This window comes from Musca domestica, unplaced genomic scaffold (genome assembly GCF_030504385.1).
Source record: "Musca domestica strain aabys unplaced genomic scaffold, Musca_domestica.polishedcontigs.V.1.1 3, whole genome shotgun sequence".
In the NCBI taxonomy this organism is placed as follows: Eukaryota; Metazoa; Arthropoda; class Insecta; order Diptera; family Muscidae; genus Musca; species Musca domestica.
Window position 1 is genome coordinate 12,180,121 of NW_026712299.1, and position 25,886 is coordinate 12,206,006.

Below are 25,886 nucleotides of genomic sequence, written 5' to 3' on the forward strand. Positions count from 1 at the left end.
TCAAATGGTACGTGGTCATTTGTCTGCTGGCAGCCTAGTCTCTAGAGGAATAGAATAAAATTCGGTATTTGCAGTTTATAATTAGTTCTACCCTCTTTAAGGGCACCTCCTCATATTCGTTATTTTAGTCTCAGTTTCTAATGTAATAAATTTTTAGCCATGATTTTAACCATTTGTTCACACCGTCCCATTGCTGGAATTGTGGGATTTACAGTCACGTTTTTATACCCTCCACCTTGGAAAGGAGTCACGATACAGCCCACATTACTTGACGTAGAGGGCCAAAATTTAGCAGAGCAAATTGTATTGTGTCTAGGATGGTTGGTATTGAAAATGAGATATATCGGTCCACGTTCTGGTATAGTCCCCATATAACAGTACCTCCCGATATTCGGTATTTTGATGATTTATGTCACATTTTTTCACGGATTTGTCTAAAAATTGGTATTTATTGGTCATAATGGGTTCCAGCTCCGGTGGCGAAACATTGCATGTATGGTTCCATGATTTGGTATAGCCCCCATATAACGGTACCTCCTAATATTCGGTATTTTGATGATTTTTAACACACTTTTTCACGAATTTGTCTGAAAATTGGTAGTTGTAGATCATAATGGGTCGCATTTCGTGTGGCGAGTCATTGTAATTATAGGTCCACGTTTTGGTATAGCCCCCATATAACGGTACCTCCCGATATTCAGTATTTTTATGATTTTTGCCACATTTTTTCAGGGATTTGTCTGAAAATTGCTATTTGTTAGAATTGCTTAGAATAACTAATTTTCCTTTTTTTTTTGTATCCATAAACTCTAAGAATGCCCAATAAACTAGTCAGAACTTCATTCAAGCTAACAAGTTTAGATCAAAATGAAATTTTGACAAACATATGCAATTTCACTTATCTAAATTTAAGCAATTTCTCCACAACATTTTGTCTGTCTAGCAATACTAGTCTGACTTCTAACCACCAACCAGTTTAATTTTCTTATCACACTTGTGTATCAATGTTTTCTCAAAACGATGCATTAAACTATCAAATAAAATATGCCACATGAATGATTGGCTGGTTTGTTCATCTTTTTAAGCATGTTTGGCCAACAAGACAAGGAGATTCTTTAGAAAAGACCAGTTTTCTTCTTTTTTTCTAAAAATTCTCATAGCTGAAATTCATTTGAAGATTCTCACAATTGCCCAATTTATCATAGTCATAGAGTGGAAACACAAAATTGCAGCTTGAAACAAGTTCTAGAAATATTTTTCAAAATTTGGTAAAATTAAAGAAACAATTTGCAGAAAATAGACAAAACTACTAATACTGCCCGAGTTTATAAAGGAAAGTGTGATAATGGAATGAAAGATAATTACTGCCTTCCATTTGAGAAAAATAAGCTTTGGTTATGAAGGTATTCAATTTTTCCCAAATTTCCCGATATGTCTTTTTTTCAAATTTTGTCAAAGGGAACCATAGTTACTTTTGAGGATCTTCATAGATTCACGTTCTGAGTCGATTTATGCATTTAAGTCAGTTCGTCCTTCTGTCCATATACTTTTGTAAACAAAATGCAGGTAGCATTTAATATCCGATTGAGAGGAAATTTTACAAACAATATTTGTTTGGCCCGAGGAGGAATCCTATCAAAATTGGTGCGAATCGGTTCAAATTTGGGTATAGCTCCCATATATTTCTTCAACCGATTTCTGGTTAATTGTGCATCTAAAGTTCAATATCAGTCCGAATAACCAGCATTTTGGAACATCCTACCGAATTCAGTCTAGAAGCATGTACATAAATTTGGTTAAAATCGGTTCAGATATAGCTATAACTCTCATATACATGCTTCATCCCATTTAGCTCCAATATACAGGGTGAGATAAAAAAATTGCAAAAAGTCAAACGCCATAATTTTTAATTTTTGTTTTTTTTTATTTCATTGAATTAAATCAAAAAATGTCGGAAATAGCATCAAATTTTAGAAAAAGTATAGGTCTGTTCGAATTGGTCGCCTTTGACACTAATTATGGCCTTCATACGGCCAATGAAACCGTCACACGCTACCCGAATGTTGCTTTGCGGTATTTTGGCCCATTCCCGGCGAAGCGCTTGCTTGAGGTGATCGACACTTTGGTATTTTATGGTGCCAACCTTGCTTTCCAAAATACTCCAGACACAATAGTCCAATGGATTGGTATCCGGAGATTTTGGTGGCCATTGTGAGCTGGAAAGGAAGCGAGGAACCTAATTTTGTAACCATTCTTGGGTGACGCGTGCTGAGTGCGGTGGTGCTGAGACCTGTTGGAATGTCCAAGGTCTGCGGCCAAAATGTTTGCGTGCCCAAGGCTTCAATACACCCTCCAGAATATTTTCGCGATAATATTCGGAATTTATTCTGGTCGATTAATACGAGCGCATAGCGACCATCGGCTGTTATGGCGGCCCACACCATCACCATGGCCGGCGCTTGAGTTCTGGTGGCCAGCCGAAGTTGCACAATTTTAGCTGATCTCTTTGTTTGTTTACAAACTTCTGGACAACGAATGTTTTCTCATCGGAGAAAACTAAATTCGGCACTTCACCACTTTCCGCCAAGCGAAGCAACTCTTTAGCTCGTTTGGGTCTATTTTCTTTCTGTTGCGGATAAATTCTTGCACTTTTTGGAATTTCAAAGGCTTTACACGGAGCTCATTTTTTAATATTTGCCAAATGGAATATTGCGATGTGTTCAGTTCACGATCCATTTTTCGGCCACTGCGACGCGGGTTTCAATCAAGTCGCTTTTTTACTTTTCGAACTATTTCTGCTGATGTTGCTGTTTTCTTCCATCCACTTCCTTGACGTCGGGCAACGCTACCAGTATCACGGTAACGAGCGATACTACGAGACACAAACGATTTACTCACATTTAATAGCTGGAGTGCTCTACCGATAGCCACTTTTGGTTTTCCAGCCAAATATAAAGAAATCACACTATCTCCCTTGAATTTCACCACGAATAAATTATTTTTCTGGAAAATTGCAACAGCAGTTTGATGTTAGTTGCAGTTTTTTCATCTCACCCTGCAGCTCACATATATATCATTTTCCGACTCCAGGTTTCTTGTGCACAAAATGGCTAATATCAGCCCAAATGGACTGAATTTTGGAACTTCCGACGGAATTCATCCCAAGAGCAAGCGCTTCAGATTTTGTTGAAAATTGATTCAGATATAGCTATAGCTCCTATATATATGTATCATCCGATTTGGTGTTAAAGTCCCTCACATGCGTAATATGCACCCCTCAACAATGATATTTGATACCGGGCATCACATACTGTTCGAAAATACCTCTGCCAAATTTTATCGAGATCGATTCAGGTTTGTATATACCTTCATCCAATTTTATGGTTATTACTCACCATATATGTGATATCAGCCCAAATTGAATAGATTTTTATACCCTCCACCATACTTTATCATTTCGTTTGTAACTCCTCGAAATACTCATATCAGACCCAACAAAGTATATATATTCTTGATCAGCGTAAAATTCTAAGTCGATTTAGCGATGTCCGTCTATCTGTCTGTCTGTCTGTCCGTCTATCTGTTGTAATCACGCTATCTTTCGAATGAAATGAGATACAAGGCTAAAATTGTGCACATATGATTATTTTTCCAGTAGGCGGGTTAAGTTCGTAAATGGGCCATGTAGGTCGACGTTTTCATAAAGCCCCCATATAACGGTACCTCCCGATATTCGGTATTTTGATGATTTTAGCGACATTATTCACCGGAATAGTTTCAAATTTAGTATTTGAAGTTCGCAATGGATACTACTGCCTAAGACAGAAAATTGTCTGTTCAGGTCCACGTCTTCGTATAGCCCCCATATAACGGTACCTCCCTATATTCGGTATTTTGGTGATTTTAGCGTCTTTATTCACCGTAGTAGTTTCAAATTACGCATTTAGAGTTCGTAATGGAAACTCCAGTCTGTGACAGAAAATTGTCTATGCAGGTCCAGGTCTTCGTATAGGCCCCATATACCAGTACCTCCCTATATTCGGTATTTTGACGAGTTTAGGTACAATACTCACCGAAATTGTTTGAAATGTCGTAGTTGAAGTTCATAATGGATGCTACAGAATATGACAAAAAATTGTCTACGCAGGTTCAGGTCTTCGCACAGCTCCGATATAACGGTACCTTCCGATATTCGGTATTTTTATGATTTTAGCGACATTATTAACCGGAATTGTTTAAAATTTGGTATTTGAAGTTCGCAATGGATACTACAGTCAAAGACAGAAAATTGTCTATGCAGGTCCAGGTTTTCGTATAGGCCCCAAATACCAGTATCTCCCTATATTCGGTATGTTGACGAGTTTAGGTACAATACCCACCAAAATTGTTTGAGATGTCGTATTTGAAATTCGTAATGGATGTTACAGCCTATGACAGAAAATTGGCTATGCTGGTCCAGGTCTTTGCACAGCTCCGATATAACGGTACCTCCCTATATACGATATTTTGATGATTTTAGCTACATTATTCACTGAATTTGAATTGCCCTGGTATATCTATTTCTCCAATAAATAATTTTAAAATATAATCAAATCATGCACTATACAGCTTTGTTATTTTATCTACTTCACTGAAATTCCCAATATAAACTTTTTTGTTACGGGAACTTTACTTCATACGCATAGTGGGTATCATATAGTTGGCCTGCCCAAAATTTGACCTTTGCTTATTGGTTTCACTAATATTTGATATATAAGTAAATAAAAACACTCCAAAAATTTATAAATCTAGGCTATGAGGTCACAATTTGGTTGTGGCCTTATAGGAATAATATTTTGAACCCGGCATCATTATGTTGGCTTCCACATAAAACCAGTCAGTCAATCAAACTCTGGCATTATAATATTTATGGATAACCACAAAATCTAATATTTGTAACTATACATATACATCTACATGTATGTTTGTATGTGTGCATGCAACTTTTTATTGAGTGTGGCAAATTTACACAATTTTCCTCTTTTGCATATTTTTAACAATTTATTCCGCCCTCCTCCATGGTTAATGGAGCCAGGCAATGATATTTAAGACCAGTTTGAGTTTTTCTTTTTTTTTTCCAGTGATCTTCAATTGTTTACACGATTTTTTTCATCGTTTATTTATTTTTTTTTCTTCTCTCTCCCTCTCTCTCTCCATTTACTAACCAGGTGATAACGGTCGCATCGAATATACGATTACATCGGGCGATGATAATAATGATTTTGAAATATTTTCAAACGGTACCATACGTACCAAACGCATGTTGGATCGCGAAACAAAAAGTTCGTACAATTTAATTGTAACCGCAAGAGATTGTGCCAAAGAATTTCCTATGATGTACGACGACTACCACGATGATGATGATGATGGCTACGATGGTGATCACTACCAGGATGATGACTATGATGGAGCACCAGCATCTCATCAGTACCGGCTGAGAAGTCAGCAACAACAACAACAGCAAAAACAACAACGGTATCCATCAATGCCATACAATTTACCACGTCAGCGTCGCCAGTATTTGCAATACCAACAACAACAGCAGCAGTTGCTACAAAACCAGCAGCAAATTGCCGGTCTAAGCCCAGAGCCTCAACAACGTTTATCATCGACTGTCCAGGTAAGTATTTAGTTTAACGTTTAGGCCTGTCTGGATTTAATGGCCATGAGTAGGGGAGGGGCAGGGGATAAGTGGCATTAGAGTGAAAACTATGTTCTGTATTTTTTCTTCTTCTGTTCTAACACTAAATCAGGCCTAACATTTAGGTTAAATATAACAGTGGTCGAGTACACCAAGCCACATTGGAATTTTTGTACAAATAATTGAAATAAGGAGGCAAGAATTTGATTTCATAGAGGTCAATGTGGAATTTCTGCGGGATGGGAGCACTAGGGAATGATTGATATTTAAGGAATCTAATTCTCTAAAAACCAGAGATTTTAAAAAATTAAGGGCAAATTCAAAGAAAGTAGAAGGATCAAAACTTATTATTAAAAATGTAGGACTAAAATGCAAAGGTGTAATTTTTTCTAAACGTTTTGAAGGAATATTCGGTTTTGAGGAGCTAAGGAAAAAGCATTATGATAAATGTAAGTAGGTTTGATATAAATACAACAGCAACAAAAATGGCGCCTAATTTTACCACATGTTTATATCCTTCAACACTATGTTTTGGGAGTGCTATGTACAGGTCGCAATTTTCATCCGATTCTTAGGAAATTTGCATAAATAAGGGTTGGGTTAGAGTAAGGTAAGATTGCATGTTTTTATATTTATGATGTTCGCAAAATATTAAGGGGTTGAAATGGACCAAAATCCGAAAATGTTCCTGATTTTGCAGCCGCTCTTCAGGTCACAAGACCAATCGGCACGAAATTTCGTATGTAATTAGAGTTCGGAACAGGTCGGAAGACTAGGATTTTAAATGGCCATCGGAAAATATTTAGCGGGGAAAATGGACCACAACTTTTGCGTATATTTTTTAATACCTATAAGCACGAAAGAGGCGCAAATATAAGACCAATACCACCGGCCAAAAAGTAAAGTTAAAATTTTTTCAGGACTGGATGGCATTGTTTCAAAAACGAAATCGAAATGGGCTTGAACTTGCAAAACTGCACCCAACTTCAGACTGCTATCATTTCAAAGCCACTCGTCCGACAGCTGTTAAAATTTTTCCAGTGACAGCTAATTATATTGTTTACAAGCGCAGAAAAGCATTTTGGTGAGAATTTTCCAGAAAAAAAGTTTTTAGTGAAAGAGTCCAAGCGTGATAGTGTGAATTCTTTATATTGTGCTGGAACACCACAAGTGCCTATCGTTAGAGCACTCCAGCATTTAAATGTGAATAAATTTTTTGTGTCTCGTACCATCGCCCGTTACCGTGATACTGGTAGCGTTGCCCGACGTCAAGAAAGTGGACGGAAGGAAATTACAACATCAGCAAAAACGGTTCGAAATGTAAAGAAGAAGGCTTGATCAAAAACCGCATCGCAGTGGCCGAAAAATGGTTCGTGACCTGAACATATTGCAATATTCCATTCGGCAAATATCGAAAAATGAGCTAGGGGTAAAGCCATTGAAATTCCAAAAAGGGCAAGAACTTACACCGTAATGGAAAGAAAATAGACTCATAAGAGCTAAAAAGTTGCTTCGCTTGGCCGAAAGTGGTAAACTGCCGAATTTGGTTTTCTTCGATGAAAAAACATTCGTTGTCCAGCAGTTTGTAAACAAACCAAATGATCGTGTTTACTTGCCAAAGAGGTCAGCTGAAAATGTGCACCTTTGGTTGGCTACAAGGACTCAAGCGCCAACCAAGGTGATAGTGGCGCTCGTATTTATAAACAGAATAAATGCCGAATATTATCGCGAAAGCGATGCCTTGGACATGCAAACATTTTGGTCGCATACCTTGGACATTCCAACAGGACTCAGCACCATCGCACTCAGCACGCGCCACTCAAGAATGGTTACAAAATGAGGTTCCTAGCTTTATTTCCAGGGAACAAAGGCTACCAAAATCTCCGGAAACCAATCCGTTGGACTATTGTGTGTGGAGTATTTTGGAAAGCAAGGTTGGCACTACAAAAATACTAAAATGTCGATCACCTCAAGCAAGCGCTTCGCCGGAAATGGGCCAAAATACCGCAGAACAACATTCGGGCAGCGTGTGACGGTTTTATTGGCCGTTTGAAGGCCATAATTCGTACCGGCATTTTTTGCTTTCCTTCAATAAAATTAAAAAAAAAAAATCTTAAAATTATGGCCTTTGATTTTTTCCCTTTTTATCTCACCCTGGTTGGCCCTAAAATAAAATTAAAAAAAAATCTAAAAATTATAGCCTTTGATTTTTTCCCTTTTTTATCTCACCCTGTCTAAGCATAGTGGTGTAGGGTATCATATAGTCGGCCCCGCCCTAATTTTGCCTTTTTCATACGGGCTAGAAATATATTCTTTATAATTTTTTTTAAGGAAGGGGAAGTTCTCAAGTACTCAACACTCTGTAGCGTCATAAACGACCACATGTCTATTTAGATGCAATCCATTTCAGGAAATTTGGAGTTAATCCAGGTGCTCACAATATCTCTGGATCAGAATTGATGTTTAATATTTTTAAAAAATCTTTTAAGATGAAGTTTGAAGATATCCTTGACAATTTTAAGATATCGTTTTAAGATATCCTGGACAAATTCGTGGGGGTCTCCAAAGACTTTTTGGAAACAATTATTGATTTTCTGAGAATATTTGTTCAAGGACTCCCCTCAAAAACTGTGTCTAAACATCGTAATTTTTATAATGTCAAGAATATGATGTTACAAGAATCGTGAATATGATGTTATTTAAGGAGTTCCGGGCCAAAATAAAATTCTTGAATTCTTATACTCTCTACCATAACATGGAGATAAATTCAAATTCTCATTCCATTTGCAAAATCTCAAATATTTCCGCGTGTTAAAATCACTAGAGCTCTCATTACTTAAAATAGAATTAAGGTTTATATTGGTTCTCAAATGTTTAGCATAAAAAGGCATTATATCGGTATACATTTAGGTATAGCCTCCTTTACTTCTGGTATTTTTGGATTTCTTTGCCTATTTTTATTCAAATCGAGAATAATATAATTTTTTTGAGTTCTCTTTTGTCATATTTATGTTTCGCAAAAACTTTTCAATGTAGATCCACTTTTTGGTATAAAAATAAAAAATACCCTAATGATACCCTGAAATTGTTACTATGGTTTTTAAAGGTTTCGTCTCCAATTTCCACACATTTCCAAACGTCACAAAATTTCACCTCAACAGAAAAAGATTCATTTATTCCACCTCAACAGAAAAAGATTCATTTATTGACTGATCTCATGCAGGTCATGCAGGACAAGGTGAAAATATAAAAATTCTAAACGACAAGACTCGATTTTTTTACTTTTGGTACTCGCCAATTTCTTTCCTACTCAACACATAGTGCAATGCATAATGCCATTAAAATAGAAGGATTTTCACATTAATGCAACGAAAGCAAAACCCTTTCCCAAGAGTATTTGAGAGTACTCTCAAATGGATAATTGTTGTTTTGAACTCACAATGCTCTACTGCCAACCTCATAATATCCTTCCCAGTTAGATTCATCTAAACCTCTGTGGGAATTAATTCATTCGATTATATTTCATAAATTTAAACCTTCAACATTTTTCCTCCAACTGAATTCAGATTTACTTGAAAAGATATTTTCTTTCCGCTGGGATTAATAATAATGTTGTTACTTTAGTTATCCCCAGCATCAGGGCTGCAGGTGAAATGATACCTCCCCCCCCAACAAAAAAAATGTATTACAGCTACCACATGTGCATTTGTATTCCACCTGATATTCTCCACACGAATGTGGAGTATTTAAAACCCAAAATCCCCGTTATAGCCAAAAAAAAACCGGGCAAATGAATGCCGAAACGCAAACCGAAAATGGAATAATTAGATTGTTACAATGTTGCAGCAAGTGGGCAAGTGAAACAATAACCGCAAAAATTGAAACGCACCCTGAGCCACATGCATACATACGATTGGTATGTGAAGTTAAGCCCATTGTCGAGGTCCTCTGAAGGAGGAAGAGCAATGACTTTAATTAAATGATAAACGGACAAACTCGAAAACATCGAAGAAGAAGAAGCTGAAGAAAAAATAATTCATGCAAGAATATTCCGAAAACAACAGCATGTAGCAAGCATGCCGCCACCGCCGCCGCATGCTTTATGATGCTGCATCACTTGTGTGACTGACCGCCTGCCTGACTGGACCCAGTGGAGAAATGAAATGCATGCATTTGTTGTGCCACAGTTCAAACTAAGAAGTTCTAAAACAAAAACCCAACCTCCAAACCCAAATTCATGCAACGACAACAACAATAAATATACGTCCATACATGCATTCAAACATACATATGTACGAAAAGAGAAAGGTTTGGACAAAGTTGTTGTTTGTGTCTTTGCAACATAATAAACAGCTTGTAATTCTTTTTGATGTTGATTTCTATATAAAGGCCAACATACAACCAAACACATGCACCCATGCTCATGTGTGTGACAGGGAGAAAAAGGGCCTCAACTTATTGGACTTTAAATGAAATCATTGCTCTACAAATGTTCTGATCTTCTGATGATGTTGATCTCAATGTAAAGTGGCGTTGTTATTGTCGTTGTTGAATTTATATGCTTCACCATAGTATGGAGGGCATATCTATCTGGTCATTCCGTTTGCAACAGTTTGATGTAGTCATATTAGATACCAGAATGAGTGTGGATCTCTGACCAGCCTGAAATTTTATGTCGACTATGTAGTAATTTGTGTATGTAGGTCACCTTTTGCATGGTCCCCATGTAAGGCAAGTACTTCCGATCTTCCCTGTTTTGATTATGTTAGCATTATTTTTGATAGAATCGTTTGAAGCGTGTTCTTATGGCCCCTATATAATATTAAATCCCGATATTCGATATTTTAATTGTCTGTAGGTTTCATTTTTTTTTTTTTAAATTTTATTTTTAGTTTTTTTTTGATATATATTTAAATTATGGAAAATATTTTACTCTCCTGGAAAATTTTATGTTAGGCTCAAAAGCTAGGTACGAGATGTAAATTATGAAATAACCCATCGAAAAAACTGTTCTCAACTCTAGGACTCTTTTGACGAAATTACTATCAAGATATTTAGAGTCGATCTTAAGGTGTCCGTCCATCCATCCGCAGATACTTCCCCCACAAATGGTCAAGATTTTCATAGTAAATCCACTACACAGGGGGTTAACATTTTGCATCATCAAACTCTTATAGAACTGGAAATAAGCGTCCGATTGTGTTCATATTTCGCACAGCCCAATATTTCTACCAACACAAAATCTGGTGTGAAGATGAGATATCTCTTGTACCTTCTGGTTGACATTTTGAATAACCATTTTTTCAAACGGACCATTTCTTCTCATGTCGCGCGAACCAAGTCAGCGCCACTCTTTAGTATTTAGTATATCTCCATATTTCTCTCAATCAGGGACCAGATGTGACTATTGGGTATATCGATCCATTCTTCTGGTACCGCCAACATCAGATCTAGTGTGAATAAGGGACTGATCAGCCCACTTCGTCTGGTACCTTCCCCACAAATGCCCAATATTTTGAAAAATTGTAAATATTTTCAATTCTAGATATTAATTTTCAAGTTTAGAATCTCTGCCAGAATCTTTTTATATGGTGGTCTTCTACGGACAGTAGAACTTTAATGGGCTTTCTGGACATTGATTCATTCAGAAGTCTTCAACTTATAGAAGACCGTCCAAAGAACTTCAATAAATAGAACATCTATTAACAGATAAAAATCTTTAAGCGTTAATTTACGGATGGAAAATATTTTAGCGTCGGTGGATGAGAGGGCAAGGATATTCTTATGACAGGAGACCTTTCAAAAGTTCTTCATATATAGAAGAATTTACAGCGAAATTTTATACAGAATACCATATAGAAGTCCCCTTTCGAAATAACTTGTTGGTATATATTCTTGATCAACATAAAATTCTATGTCGATATAGCGATATCCATCCGTCTATCACCCTAACTTCGAACAAAATGAAGAAAATAAATTTTATTCAGATATACTTAAAGTCTGCAGAATTGTTGGTGCTGAACATGGGCTATATATGTCCACGTTTAGGTATAGACCCCATATAATTGTACCGGCAGATTTAATGTTCTTTGGGTGTTTCGTCACAATTGAATTTTCTTTAAATTTTAAGTATGTGTTCGCATCCTGGTGAAACCAAATGTTGTCTATAAAAGAATTTTTGTTATCAAAATTTCGTTCGACATGGCCAGATAGCGTAACTGCCATCCCTTGCTCATTTTAAAGAAAAATCTCCCATTAGGGCCTTTGGACTAAAATCCGCACCAAAACTAACTCGTTTTAACGGCATCGGTTTTTCAATTGAAGCGTGTAAAAATCAGCTTATATTACACCAAATGGTGTAATTTCAATTTTAAAGATTCTAGTTCTCAAAGAACTAATTATGCAATATTTTGTACCTTTTAGGTAAATTTCAGTATGAACTTTTAAAACCTAGCCGTATCACGAATATCAACGCACATGTTCAATTTGAAGCTTTGGGCTGCATACGCTCAAAAGTTAATCAGGCTATCATTTTATTTCTTAGCCTTCCCTAGATTTTTTTGCTAGAGTGATCCAAAGTCAATATTGCCAACAATGGCCCCTACATTTCCATGATATAATGCAACGTATGTTCTACAACAATGTTTTACATGGTCTGAACTGCATGTTTGGCATGACAAAAAGTCGCCGAAAAAATACCCCAGAAATGTTTGCAATTTCTTCGGTCTTGATTTCGTTTCATGGGCTTTGTTTTGAAGCTTAGTTAGGTTTGCCGAACGATAAGCAGGGCTACATTAATTTCAATCGCCTCACTTTATTTTTTGTGGTTATTCTACGCACATACACGTTTGTACGCACTTAGCTGCGCGGTGGATATGTGACTAAGAATAATGCCCACCAAACCAAAAATCATGTCATTGGTAGTGGTGGTGGTGGTGCTGATGTCGATGCTGCTTTCATTGAAGTTTTTGGTGATCATTACCTTTTCCTCAGGGGGGTTTTCCATTCTTTATCAATACTCATTTATTATGCGGTTTTGAGGTTTTGCTTATGTTCTTTGTTGGATATTTGTATTTGTTCTGGTCGCGCATGCGTATGTGAAATTTTCCTTGTCGTTGCCAATACAATGTCGCTGTCGTTCCAGTGATTAAAAATTTCGCAGAAATTTGGGAAATTTTACATTAAAATGATCCTTGCGGCGAAATTTATTTGTATTGATAAAGGAAATGGGAACTTTTCGTTCTTTTATGAGGTTTCTTTTGAGAAGATATATTAGTGTGGCGGTGCGGGAGACATGGGTGTTGTAACAAATGGCCAGCTTAATCATTGCCATGGAGATTTTCATTGATTTGGTTGTAACTTTTAACTTGTGTGTATAACAAAGAGAACAAAATATTGACTGATTTTAGCAGAAATATAAGGAGACCTTCAGGTATTCTATAAGAAGGCCTTCTGGTCTCCAAAGGGTAGGTTTTTGACATCCCTAAGAAGATTTTCTGGTCTTCTATTATTTATGGTCTTCTATGAGAAGACCTCCTTCTGATATTCTATGAGAAGACCTTCTTCTTGTCCTCCATGAACAACGACCCTCAGGTCTTCTATGAGAAGACCTTCTTTAGGTCTTCTAAGAGAAGACCTTCTTTAGGTCTTCTAGAGAAGACCTTCTTTAGGTCTTCTAAGAGAAGACCTTCTTTAGGTCTTCTAAGAGAAGACCTTCTTTAGGTCTTCTAAGAGAAGACCCCCTCTAGATCTTCTAAGCGAAGACCTTCTTTAGGTCTTCTAAGAGAAGACCTTCTGTAGTTCTTCTAAGAGAAGACCATCTCTAGGTCTTCTAAGAGAAGACCTTCTCTAGGTCTTCTAAGAGAAGACCTTCTCTAGGTCTTCTAAGAGAAGACCTTCTTTAGGCCTTCTAAGAAAAGACCTTCTTTAGGCCTTCTAAGAGAAGACCTTCTTTAGGTCTTCTAAGAGAAGACCTTCTTTAGGTCTTCTAAGAGAAGACCTTCTTTAGGTCTTCTAAGAGAAGACCTTCTTTAGGTCTTCTAAGAGAAGACCTTCTTTAGGTCTTCTAAGAGAAGACCTTCTTTAGGTCTTCTAAGAGAAGACCATCTTTAGGTCTTCTAAGAGAAGACCATCTTTAGGTCTTCTACGAGAAGACCTCCTTTAGGTCTTCTAAGATAAGACCTTCTTTAGGTCTTCTAAGAGAAGACCTTCTTTAGGTCTTCCAAGAGAAGACCTTCTTTAGGTCTTTTAAGAGAAGACCTTCTTTAGGTCTTTTAAGAGAAGACCTTCTTTAGGTCTTTTAAGAGAAGACCTTCTTTAGGTCTTCTATGAGAAGACCTTCTGGTCTTCTATGTGAAGACCTTCTGGTCTTCTATGCGAAGACCTTCTGGTCTTCTATGCGAAGACCTTCTTTAGGTCTTCTATACGAAGACCTTCCTTAGGTCTTCTATACGAAGACCTTCTTTAGGTCTTCTATGGGGAAGACCTTCTCGTCTTCTAAGAAAAGACCTTCTCGTCTTCTAAGAAAAGACCTTCTGGTCTTCTATACGAAAACCTTCTGGTCTTCTATACGAAGACCTTCAGGTCTTCTATACGAAGACCTTCTGGTCTTCTATAAGAAGAACTTTTGGTCTTCTATACGAAGACCTTCTGGTCTTCTATACGAAGAACTTCTGGTCTTCTATACGAAGACCTTCTGGTCTTCTATACGAAGACCTTCTGATCTTCTATACGAAGACCTTCTGGTCTTCTATATAAAAGACCTTCCGCTCTTCTATACGAAGACTTCTGATCTTCTATACGAAGACCTTCTGGTCTTCTATATAAAAGACCTTCTGGTCTTCTATACGAAAACCTTCTGTTATTCTATACGAAGACCTTCTGTTATTCTATACGAAGACCTTCTAATCTTCTATGAGAAGACCTTCCGCTCTTCTATACGAAGACCTTCCGCTCTTCTATACGAAGACCTTCTGGTCTTCTATACGAAGACCTTCTGATCTTCTATACGAAGACCTTCTGATCTTCTATACGAAGACCTTCCGCTCTTCTATACGAAGACCTTCTGATCTTCTATACGAAGACCTTCTGGTCTTCTATATAAAAGACCTTCTGGTCTTCTATACGAAGACCTTCTGTTATTCTATACGAAGACCTTCTGATCTTCTATGAGAAGACCTACTGCTCTTCTAAGAGAAGACCCTTCTGGTCTTCTTTAGGAAGTCTTTCTAGTCTTCTATTAGAAGTCCTTCGTGACCTTCTATGAGAATACGAACTTCTGGTCTTCTAAGAAAAAACAACCTTCTGGTCTTCTATCAGAGGATCTTCTGTGAGAAGATCTTCTACTTTTTTTCATCTGTGAGAAGGCTTCTGGTCTTCTACGAACAGACCTTCTAGTCTTCTATAAGGAGACCTTCTGGTATTCTGTGAGAAGATTCTCTGGTCTTCTACAAGATCTTCTGGTTTTATATAGGACGACCTTTTAACCTTCTATGAAAATTTCTTCTGTTTCTCCTACCAAAGGTGCCCTGGTTTATTTGGAGAAGATCTTCTGTTTTTCTATAAGAAAATTTTCTGATCGTCTGTAAAAGTTCTGGCCTTTGACAACCTCTTAAATTTTTCTATGCTCTTTTCACTTGGTCAGTTTCCTCTCCTATCAATAAACTTCATTCCCCCCTCCCTCCATCTTCCTACCACCATTAAAACTTTAACACTCTATATTCTTAGTCATCTTTCCAAAATGACAATGACAAATGTAAGTACATCGAATGAATACGCCCCAAAATCTCATGCGGTTTGAATTCAAAAACTTTTCTCCACTTTCAATTCAACCACAAGTCCGTCTCTACATATCTCTGTTATGTCTTTATTAAGACATTCTTGCCATTTAAAACGACGATTTCATTTATTAATGACAACATAAATTATGTTCATAATTTCATCACTTGAAATTAATAAAATAATCCACAGGCTGGCAAAAAGGTTCAATTCTCAGGGTAATGGATGTAATAAAAAGAGAATACAAACACACTTTTTGGAGTTGAGTAAAGCTGAGATTTTATCGGCGTTGTGAAATGATCATAAGAGAAAAATGTTCTTAATAATAATGAAAATGTTAAAATGTGAAATGTGGGCGAAATGGCAATATGAGATACTCTACAGTGAGGGCAGGACGAAAATATTCAAAAACGGGGAATTTTAGGAAAAATCTGGCAAATAAAATAGTTAAAGACATTACAAAAGAGTTAGAAAACAACCCAATAAATTAGGTTTTGAAAAAAACTTAAATATAATTTGGAATTTTAAAAATGTCTACGGATTTTAACGCAGAATAAATGGGTTTCAAACAGTGACCACTCAATATGACTCAATTGTCGAATTTTTCATCGACAGCCACAAATACACCATGAATATTTGTCAGACTGTCCTTAAAAATATCCCTTAAAAATTAACAACATTTATTATTTTAAAAATTTAGGAATACTATTTTTTAAATATTTTTCTAAAGCCAAGATTATATCTGAATTTTTATTTCAATAGTCACTACTTTCAATTATCCAATTTGGGAATCCCCCCCAAAGATATATCCATTTTTTCCAACCCTTGAGCTTACCAACTACTTTATCCATTAAATCCAAATCCTTGAACTAACTAAGCATGCTCCCCACTGCATTGTAGAGTCCCTTCCATTAAACAAGCAGCCTTCGCCAAAAGGTTCCGCATAGAGTTGACGATCGCCAACTACCGCTTAACCAAACGGCAACATTGTTTATAAACAAAAATTAATGATAGCAATTTGCAATGCAACATACATTGTTGCATGCACCGCAACCGCAAGAATACTCCGCGATGCATTTCAAAGAAGAACACAATCCATTGAATACTATTAAACATCCTTTATAGAAAGTTATAGGACATAATAAAGTATTGATACGAATACAAAACTATAAATATTTTATTTATAGAACGAGAGAAAAGTATTCAACATTTGCATAAAGTTGGCTGGGAGCGTTTGAAACAAAATCTATGACAACAATTTTCAGAAACTAAATGCGAATCTGGTAGGCTGTACCTTTGGAAACACTTGTCTTTTTTACCTTTTCTCATGCCTCTACCAACTAATGTCATTCAAATGCAATAAAATAGAGATTTTTCCTGCCAAATGGCGAAAAATGGTAGTTGGACAGAAGTGGCTGCTAATGTTGCGAATTTGTGATCATTATAATGAAATATGTTCTTCAAAGTATCGTTAACTGTCGTCAATTTATATTGAAATCACCTTCACCTCGATGGAATGTTCTAAGTGAAAAGAACTGCAAATATTCGGTCTGTTCGGTGCCATTTTCAAACAAAAAAAACGTTCTTAAAAAGTTAAAAATCATTTTTAACCAATAACGGAAAAGTTCATAGTCGACCTGGGCCGACTATATGATAGCCTACACCACTATATTAAGTGAGCTACCATAATAAATAAACGTTTAAATTGGATATTGTGAAGTAAAATCGTAAAATCGGATGAAAAGGAATATGAATCAAATCTGAATCAATCTAGATAAAATTTGGCAAAAGTATTTCTGGACTATATCTGAGACGTATAACATAAAAATAACCATTTGGGCTGATATTAACTACGAAAAATCTGAACTCGGAAAAAGATAGATGGGAGCTTTGTCTAAATCTGCACCGACATCCATAAAATTTGGCAGAGGTATTTTTGAGCTATATGGTACCACATATCCAAATATAATTGTTTTGGAGTAGAGGACTTAAAAACCAAATCGGATGAAAAATATATATGGGAGCTACATCTAAATTTGAACCGATTCTCGCCAATTTTAATGGAGTATTTGGCCCAAACCAAATACTTTGTGTACAATTTCATCTCAATCGGAAAATAAATGCCACCTGTACTTTGTTTACAAAAATACATGAAGAGAATGTAATAAATGTATGAAGATCAGCAAAAAACGTATGGGTATACAGGGTGAGATAAAAAAACTGCAACAAAGTCAAACGCCATAATTTTTATTTTTTTTTTTTTTTTTTTGTAATTTTTAAGGATGCAGATATGTCGGAAAAAGCATTAAATTTTAGAATAAGTTTAGATTTCTTCGAATTGGTCACCTTTGGCTCGAATTATGGCCTTCAAACGGCCAATGAAACCGTCTCACGCTGCCCGAAAGATTGATCTGTGGTATTTTGGCCCATTTGCGGCGAAACGTTTGCTAGAGGTGATCGACACTTTGGTATTTTTTAGTTCCAAACTTGCTTTCCAAAATACTCCAGAAACAATAGTCCCACGGATTGGTATCCGGAGATTTTGGTGGCCATTGTGCGCTGGACATGAAGCGAGGAACCTCATTTTATAAGCATTCTTGGGTGACGCGTGCTGAATGCGATGGTGGTCCTGTTGGAATGTCCAAGGTCTGCGGCCAAAATGTTTTGCGTGGCCAAGGCTTCAATGCACCCTCCAGAATATTTTCGCCATAATATTTGGCATTTATTCTGATGCCACGGTCGATTAAGACGAGGGGAGAGCGACCATCGGCTGTTATGGCGGCCCACACCATCATCATGACCGGCGCTTGATTTCTAGTGGCCAATCGAATGGTACAGAAAGTTTTCTCAACGGCAACGAATGTTTTCTCATCGGAGAAACCCAAATTTGGCAGTTCACCACTTTCGGCCAAGCGAAGAAACTCTTTAGCTCTTTTGAGTCTTTTTCTTTCTTTTTCGGTTTCGATTTTACCCTAACCTCATTCTTCAATATTTGCCGAATGGAATATTGCGATACGTTCAGCTCACGAGCCATTTTGCGGCCACTGGGACGCGAGATTCGATCAAGTCGTTTCTTCACTTTTCGAACCATTTCTACTGATGTTGCTGTTTTCTTCCGCCCACTTCCTTGATGTCGGGCTACGCTACCAGTAACACGGTAACGAACGATGATACGAGACACAAACGATTCATTCACATTTAATAGCTGGAGTGTTCTACCGATAGCCACTTTTAGTTTGGCAGCAAAAACCAAGGTTGATTTAGCAATGTACGTCCGACTGTTTTTCTATTCTAATCTCGCTTTATTTGTAATAAATGCAGGTCCACGATTTCGTATAGTCCCCATATAACGGTACCTCCCGATATTCGATTTTGATGATTTTAGACAAGACAATATTCACCGGAATTGTTTCAAATTTCGTATTTGATGTTCAGAATCGGTACTACAGCCAATGACAAAAAAAAAATACTTATGCAGGTCCTCGTCTTCGTATGTCCCCCCATATAACCGTTTATATTTACCCGGAATTTTTCGAAAAAAAATTAATTTTTTTAATTCCTTCCAACTTAGCTTAGCTTACCTGTTTTTTACTTGTTAGCTCTTATTTCATAATCTGCTGTATTTTTCCTGTAATTAATTATTTTTTTTATGTTGAGCAGTGTTATTTACTCCTGTCTTTTTATACCCTCCACCTTTCTATGGAGAGTATATTAACTTTGTTATTCCTTTTGTAACTCTTCGAAATATTCATAATTGTTCACCAATAGACAGGTAAAATAAATAGGCCATATCGGTCCACGTTTTCGTATGGCGCCCATATAACAGTACCTCCCGATATTCGACGTTTTCATGATTTTAGCGACATTATTTACCGGAATTATTTTAAATTTCATATTTATGCAGCTCCCGATATTCGGTATTTTGATGATTTCAGCAACATTATTCACCGGAATCGTTTTAAATTTCGTAGTGGAAGATCTCAATGGTACTACAACCTATGGCAAATAATTTCGTATGCATGTCCACGTCTTCGTATAGCCCCATATAATGGTTTTAATATAAGTGTTAGTTTTCGGATTTTTTTTGAAAAATTTCAAGTTCCTTTCAAATGGTGGAGGGTATTAAAAATTCGACCCGGCCGAACTTAGCTGCTTTGTTGTTATTTTTGTTCATAATTATTTTTTTATTCTCTCAATCATTTTTATTTATAACGTGTCAATCAATGGTTTTTATTCCCTCCCTAGGTCACAATTATCCTAAAAGATGTCAACGATGAAGCCCCGATCTTTGTTAGCTCCAATTATACAGAAATCCTGGAAAACATTCCCCTCAACACGGTAGTAATGGTGGTGAAGGCTGTCGATCGTGATGAAGGCAAAAATGGTTATATCGAATATTCACTGGACGGCAGTGGTAGTGGTGAGAGCCACGTGCCCTTTAGCCTGGGTCCCGTGGATGGTCTACTACGAGTCTCTGGTAAATTGGATCGTGAAACCCAAACCTCCTACCTACTAAATATTACAGCACGTGATCGTGGAGAACCGCCGAAAATGACTCAAAGTCAGCTGTATGTGCGAGTACTGGACGAGAATGATAATGCTCCGATATTCGATCCGAAACAATATACAGCCTCAGTGGCGGAGAATGCCAGCATTGGTGCCATGGTCCTACAGGTATCTGCCACAGATATTGATGATGGAGCCAATGGCCGTGTGCGTTATTCCATTGTGGCTGGTGATGAGAATCGTGATTTTATGATTAGCGAAGATTCGGGAATAGTGAGAGTATCGAAAAATCTCAACTATGAAAGGAAGTCACGCTATGTCCTTTCCGTTAAGGCTGAAGATTCCGCCGCGGATTTAGGTTTGGCCTATGAAAATGAAAAAGGTCGCCAAAAGCTGACACATTTATTTGAGAATCGTTATGATTTGGCCGAAATGGTCATTGTGATCACGGACATCAATGACAATCCACCGACATTTTTGGACTCACCCTATGTGGCATATGTCATGGAAAATGTTGTGCCACCCAATGGCGGCTATGTCCTCAGTGTCCAGGCCTATGATGCGGATACGCCACCGTTTAATTCATTGGTTCGCTATTTTCTCAAAGAAGGTGATACGGATCTGTTTCGCATAAATGCTTCGACGGGTGAAATATCGCTGCTGCGTTCATTGGATCGTGAGGCCAAGGCGGAATATACCCTGACGCTGGTTGCCATGGATACTGGTGAGTTGCATATTTTTTTTTTTCATTTTCCTACTGTTCATATGTATACAAAGTTGTAATATTTCGAAGCTATATTGATTATAATCTTTGGCCAAACAAGTGTTCAGCCATTAAGGCCATCTCGAGCTTGTAATGGACGGGGGAAATATGCAAAAAAAAAAAAAAAACACCACAAAGCAAAATCATAATTCAGGCAAAATCGCTGTAATATTTAAATGAGCCTCGGCAGCAACTTCACTGCATTGATGATGAGGATGATTTTTCCTACTGCCGTTTTAGCTCTTTTTTTTTGCCATTCTCTCCCTTATTTTTGTGACGATGTTGTTGTTGATTACAATCATTTCACTGAAAGAATTTTATTTTGCTTAAAGGCTAAATATTTTGTGTAGTTACTGGCTGCATCGTTTTAAGATCAGGAAAAAAGGAACAAACTAAAAACGTCCATAAAATTCTACATCGTTACACATTTTGCTTATAGTAATGATCGATATCGATATTATTTTGAAATATGTTTTAAAGATTATAATAATCGATGTACAGCGAGTCAGCAACCAGTGACCAGCAGGCTAATTTGGTATGCACACATACGTACATATGTCTACGAAGGACAAGATAAGGCCCGTAATTATATGAGGTTAACGATTCGCAAATCTTTCTAAATGCTTCTGCAGAAGTTATCTGGAGTGATGCAAACAAAAGTGCTTCCTGGTTAATGACAAAGAAATTTTCTATAGAATTCCATGATCTACAGAAGACCATGAGGTCTTCTATGGACCATGATGACTTCTATGATCGATAAAAGAACCTAAGGTCTTGTAGAAGAGCTGGAGGGGTTCTATGGTGGATAGAAGAGCTGGAGGTCTTCTATGGTCTATAGAAGAGCTGGAGGTCTTCTATTGCCCATAGAAGAGCTGGAGGTCTTCTATTGCACATAGAAGAGCTGGAGGTCTCCTATTGCCCATAGAAGAGCTGGATGGTTTCTATGGCCAATAGGAGACCTGGAGGTCTTCTATTGCCCATAGAAGAGCTGGAGGTCTTCTATGGTCAGTAGAAGAGCTGGAGGTCTTCTACGGTCTATAGAAGAGCTGGAGGTCTTCTACGGTCTATAGAAGAGCTGGAGGTCTTCTATGGTCTATAGAAGAGCCGGAGGTCTTCTATGGTCTTTAGAAGAGCTGGAGGTCTTCTATGGTCTATAGAAGAGCTGGATGTATTCTATGGTCAATGGAAGAGCTGGAGGTCTTCTATTGCCCATAGAAGAACTGGAGGTCTTCTATTGCCCATAGAAGAGCTGGAGGTCTTCTATTGCCCATAGAAGAGCTGGAGGTCTTCTATTGCCCATAGAAGAGCTGGAGGTCTTCTATAGTCCATAGAAAAGCTGGAGGTCTTCTATTGCCCATAGAAGAGCTGGAGGTCTTCTATTGCCCATAGAAGAGCTGGAGGTCTTCTATTGCCCATAGAAGAGCTGGAGGTCTTCTATTGCCCATAGAAGAGCTGGAGGTCTTCTATTGCCCATAGAAGAGCTGGAGGTCTTCTATTGCCCATAGAAGAGCTGGAGGTCTTCTATTGCCCATAGAAGAGCTGGAGGTCTTCTATTGCCCATAGAAGAGCTGGAGGTCTTCTATGGTCTATAGAAGAGCTGGAGGTCTTCTATGGTCTATAGAAGAGCAGGAGGTCTTCTATGGTCTATAGAAGAGCTGGAGGTCTTCTATGGTCCATAGAAGAGCAGGAGGTCTTCTATGGTCTATAGAAGAGCAGGAGGTCTTCTATGGTCTATAGAAGAGCTGGAGGTCTTCTATGGTCTATAGAAGAGCTGGAGGTCTTCTATGGTCTATAGAAGAGCTGGAGGTCTTCTATGGTCTATAGAAGAGCTGGAGGTCTTCTATGGTCTATAGAAGAGCTGGAGGTCTTCTATGGTCTATAGAAGAGCTGGAGGTCTTCTATGGTCTATAGAAGAGCTGGAGGTCTTCTATGGTCTATAGAAGAGCTGGAGGTCTTCTATGGTCTATAGAAGAGCTGGAGGTCTTCTATGGTCTATAGAAGAGCTGGAGGTCTTCTATGGTCTATAGAAGAGCTGGAGGTCTTCTATGGTCTATAGAAGAGCTGGAGGTCTTCTATGGTCTATAGAAGAGCTGGAGGTCTTCTATGGTCTATAGAAGAGCTGGAGGTCTTCTATGGTCTATAGAAGAGCTGGAGGTCTTCTATGGTCTATAGAAGAGCTGGAGGTCTTCTATGGTCTATAGAAGAGCTGGAGGTCTTCTATGGTCTATAGAAGAGCTGGAGGTCTTCTATGGTCTATAGAAGAGCTGGAGGTCTTCTATGGTCTATAGAAGAGCTGGAGGTCTTCTATGGTCTATAGAAGAGCTGGAGGTCTTCTATGTTCTATAGAAGAGCAGGAGGTCTTCTATGGTCTATAGAAGAGCAGGAGGTCTTCTATTAGCTATAGAAGAGCTTAACTTCTTCTATTGCCTATAGAAGAGCTTAACGTCTTCTATCGCCCATAGAAGAGCTGGAAGTCTTCTATCGCCCATAGAAGAGCTGGAGGTCTTCTATCGCCCATAGAAGAGCTGGAGGTCTTCTATCGCCCATAGAAGAGCTGGAGGTCTTCTATCGCCCATAGAAGAGCTGGAGGTCTTCTATCGCCCATAGAAGAGCTGGAGGTCTTCTATCGCCCATAGAAGAGCTGGAGGTCTTCTATCGCCCATAGAAGAGCTGGAGGTCTTCTATCGCCCATAGAAGAGCTGGAGGTCTTCTATCGCCCATAGAAGAGCTGTAGGTCTTCTATCGCCCATAGAAGAGCTGGAGGTCTTCTATCGCCCATAGAAGAGCTGGAGGTCTTCTATCGCCCATAGAAGAGCTGGAGGTCTTCTATCGCCCATAGAAGAGCTGGAGGTCTTCTATCGCCCATAGAAGAGCTGGAGGTCTTCTATCGCCCATAGAAGAGCTGGAGGTCTTCTATCGCCCATAGAAGAGCTGGAGGTCTTCTATCGCCCATAGAAGAGCTGGAGGTCTTCTATCGCCCATAGAAGAGCTGGAGGTCTTCTATCGCCCATAGAAGAGCTGAGCTGGAGGTCTTCTATCGCCCATAGAAGAGCTGGAGGTCTTCTATCGCCCATAGAAGAGCTGGAGGTCTTCTATCGCCCATAGAAGAGCTGGAGGTCTTCTATCGCCCATAGAAGAGCTGGAGGTCTTCTATTGCCCATAGAGGAGCTGGAGGTCTTCTATTGCCCATAGAAGAGCTGGAGGTCTTCTATTGCCCATAGAAGAGCTGGAAGTCTTCTATGTACAATAGAAGGGCTGGAGGTCTTCTATGTACAATAGAAGGGCTGGAGGTCTTCTATGTACAATAGAAGGGCTGGAGGTCTTCTATGTACAATAGAAGGGCTGGAGGTCTTCTATGGTCAATAGAAGGGCTGGAGGTCTTCTGTAACTCTAAGAATATTTAACAAATGTCCATATGTGCCTACTACTGTGAAGATTCATTAATTTCCACTGAATTTATCTGCGAAACAGAAAGCACAAATTAATTTTCCACCATCATATAACAATGGCAATTGTTTTTGTTGCTTTATTATGGATTCATAAGTAACATATGCATATTACCGTTATGGCTAAAACCAGCAATGTGGCTAAGTAAAGAAGGCAACCAAAAAAAAATCTGAAGATTCAAAGAAGTAAAATAACGATCATCAGTCGCACATAATATGCCACCAGGTTTATGTAAAACAATAAATTATACTGCAGTCACACACACACATGCATTCAGCATCAAGCTAGTAGCCTGGTAGAACAACTGCAGAACGTGCAATGATGCTGGTGAGTGAGGCTGGTGAGGGAGAGGTGGGCAACCATAAAGGAAGAGAATTCTTTTGGGCCATAGCATATTTGTCAAACTTACACTTTAAAATAATCATAAACTACCGAATGCATCAGCAGAAACAGCAGCAGCGTCAGCAAAAATTCCCTCAAAACAGCATTATTACTGATGGAGATGATTCTGTTGCTGCTGCTGGTGCTGATGATGTGGTTGTGGCATAGCTGCCTCTGATGTTGCTATGTCGACTTGCCTTGCCTGCACTTGCTCAAACTCAAATGGCAGCATTATTTGCCTGCACTCAACCAGTAAAGCAAACGCAAAATCACATGAAGAACGAACCAACAGCTCTTAACAAATTACAGTAATTATCAAAATGTATTTTAGTTTAAGGGCACACACATACACACACACACTCATACTCACCAAAGGCGGCCAAGGAGACGACGTCCACAATCGCTGCATGCTAAATATTAAAGTCACAAAAGACACAAAGTCAAGTTCCATGCAAACCGGGCAGATTCATATGTTAAGATAGGATGAGCGATGTTCTTTTTTTTTCCTCCTCTTCGTATGTGAAATGCTAATGTCGATGTGTTGGTGCTGGTGGTAATTTCCCCCCTTTGGATTGCAAATATGCATTTTTTGCCAAAAAGAATGTGGTGGGGTCACTCGGAAATATTGACAACTTTAAAGCATTTTTGATAGGCAACACCCCAATTTGATGATAAACTGAAGAAACATGATTTAAGATGGGGTTTTTCCGTATGTTCCAAGCCGGAGGCTAGAGCTTGTTTCTTTCTTTTTTCAATGGAATTTGTGACTTTTCTAAGAATTTTGGGGAGATTTGGTATATTACAAAATAGATCCATGATAAATATATTAATGAGGAACTTTGCATATAAATATAATGTTGAACTGTAGTAATAATAATATTGATAACTAGCCAGTGCTACTTACACCATGTGTATATTATTTCTATGACAAAATTTCCAAAAAACTTCAGACATCGCCCTTACTTTTCAGCTACACTAGTTATGATATTCAAGTTTTTTCTTTGTCAAAAAGGATAATCAAAAAAATATTCCTTTTTGATGTTTACAGAAGAGAATATTACTTCAACCCTTGTTAATGGTTCCACATCGAATTTCTCTGGAAAAAAATATTTCAAAGTCCTTTTATAATAAAAAATGGCCACCGCCACATCGAAATCCTAAAAACCAACAGTGATCTCCATATCTTACAAGATTTCGTCTCTATAATTTCCTCCATTACAAAATTTAGTGCGCATATCCAAAGCAAGATCTCTCTCTCTCAAATTTAAGGATTCCAGCTCCATTCCTTCACTTAATACCAAATTGTATCAAACATAGTAGTATCCTGTACTT

General features: G+C 38.0%; 1 protein-coding gene across 1 annotated transcript in view; it reads left to right on the forward strand.

Moving 5' to 3' along the window:
- LOC101891451 (cadherin-related tumor suppressor) overlaps positions 1-25,886 on the forward strand; it is a 626,314-nt gene that overhangs the window by 547,823 nt on the left and 52,605 nt on the right. Inside the window, exons 7-8 of the mRNA XM_059124554.1 lie at positions 5,208-5,659; positions 19,703-20,687. Coding sequence (XP_058980537.1) covers positions 5,208-5,659; positions 19,703-20,687 — 1,437 coding nt within the window. The remainder of the gene's footprint in view (positions 1-5,207; positions 5,660-19,702; positions 20,688-25,886) is intronic.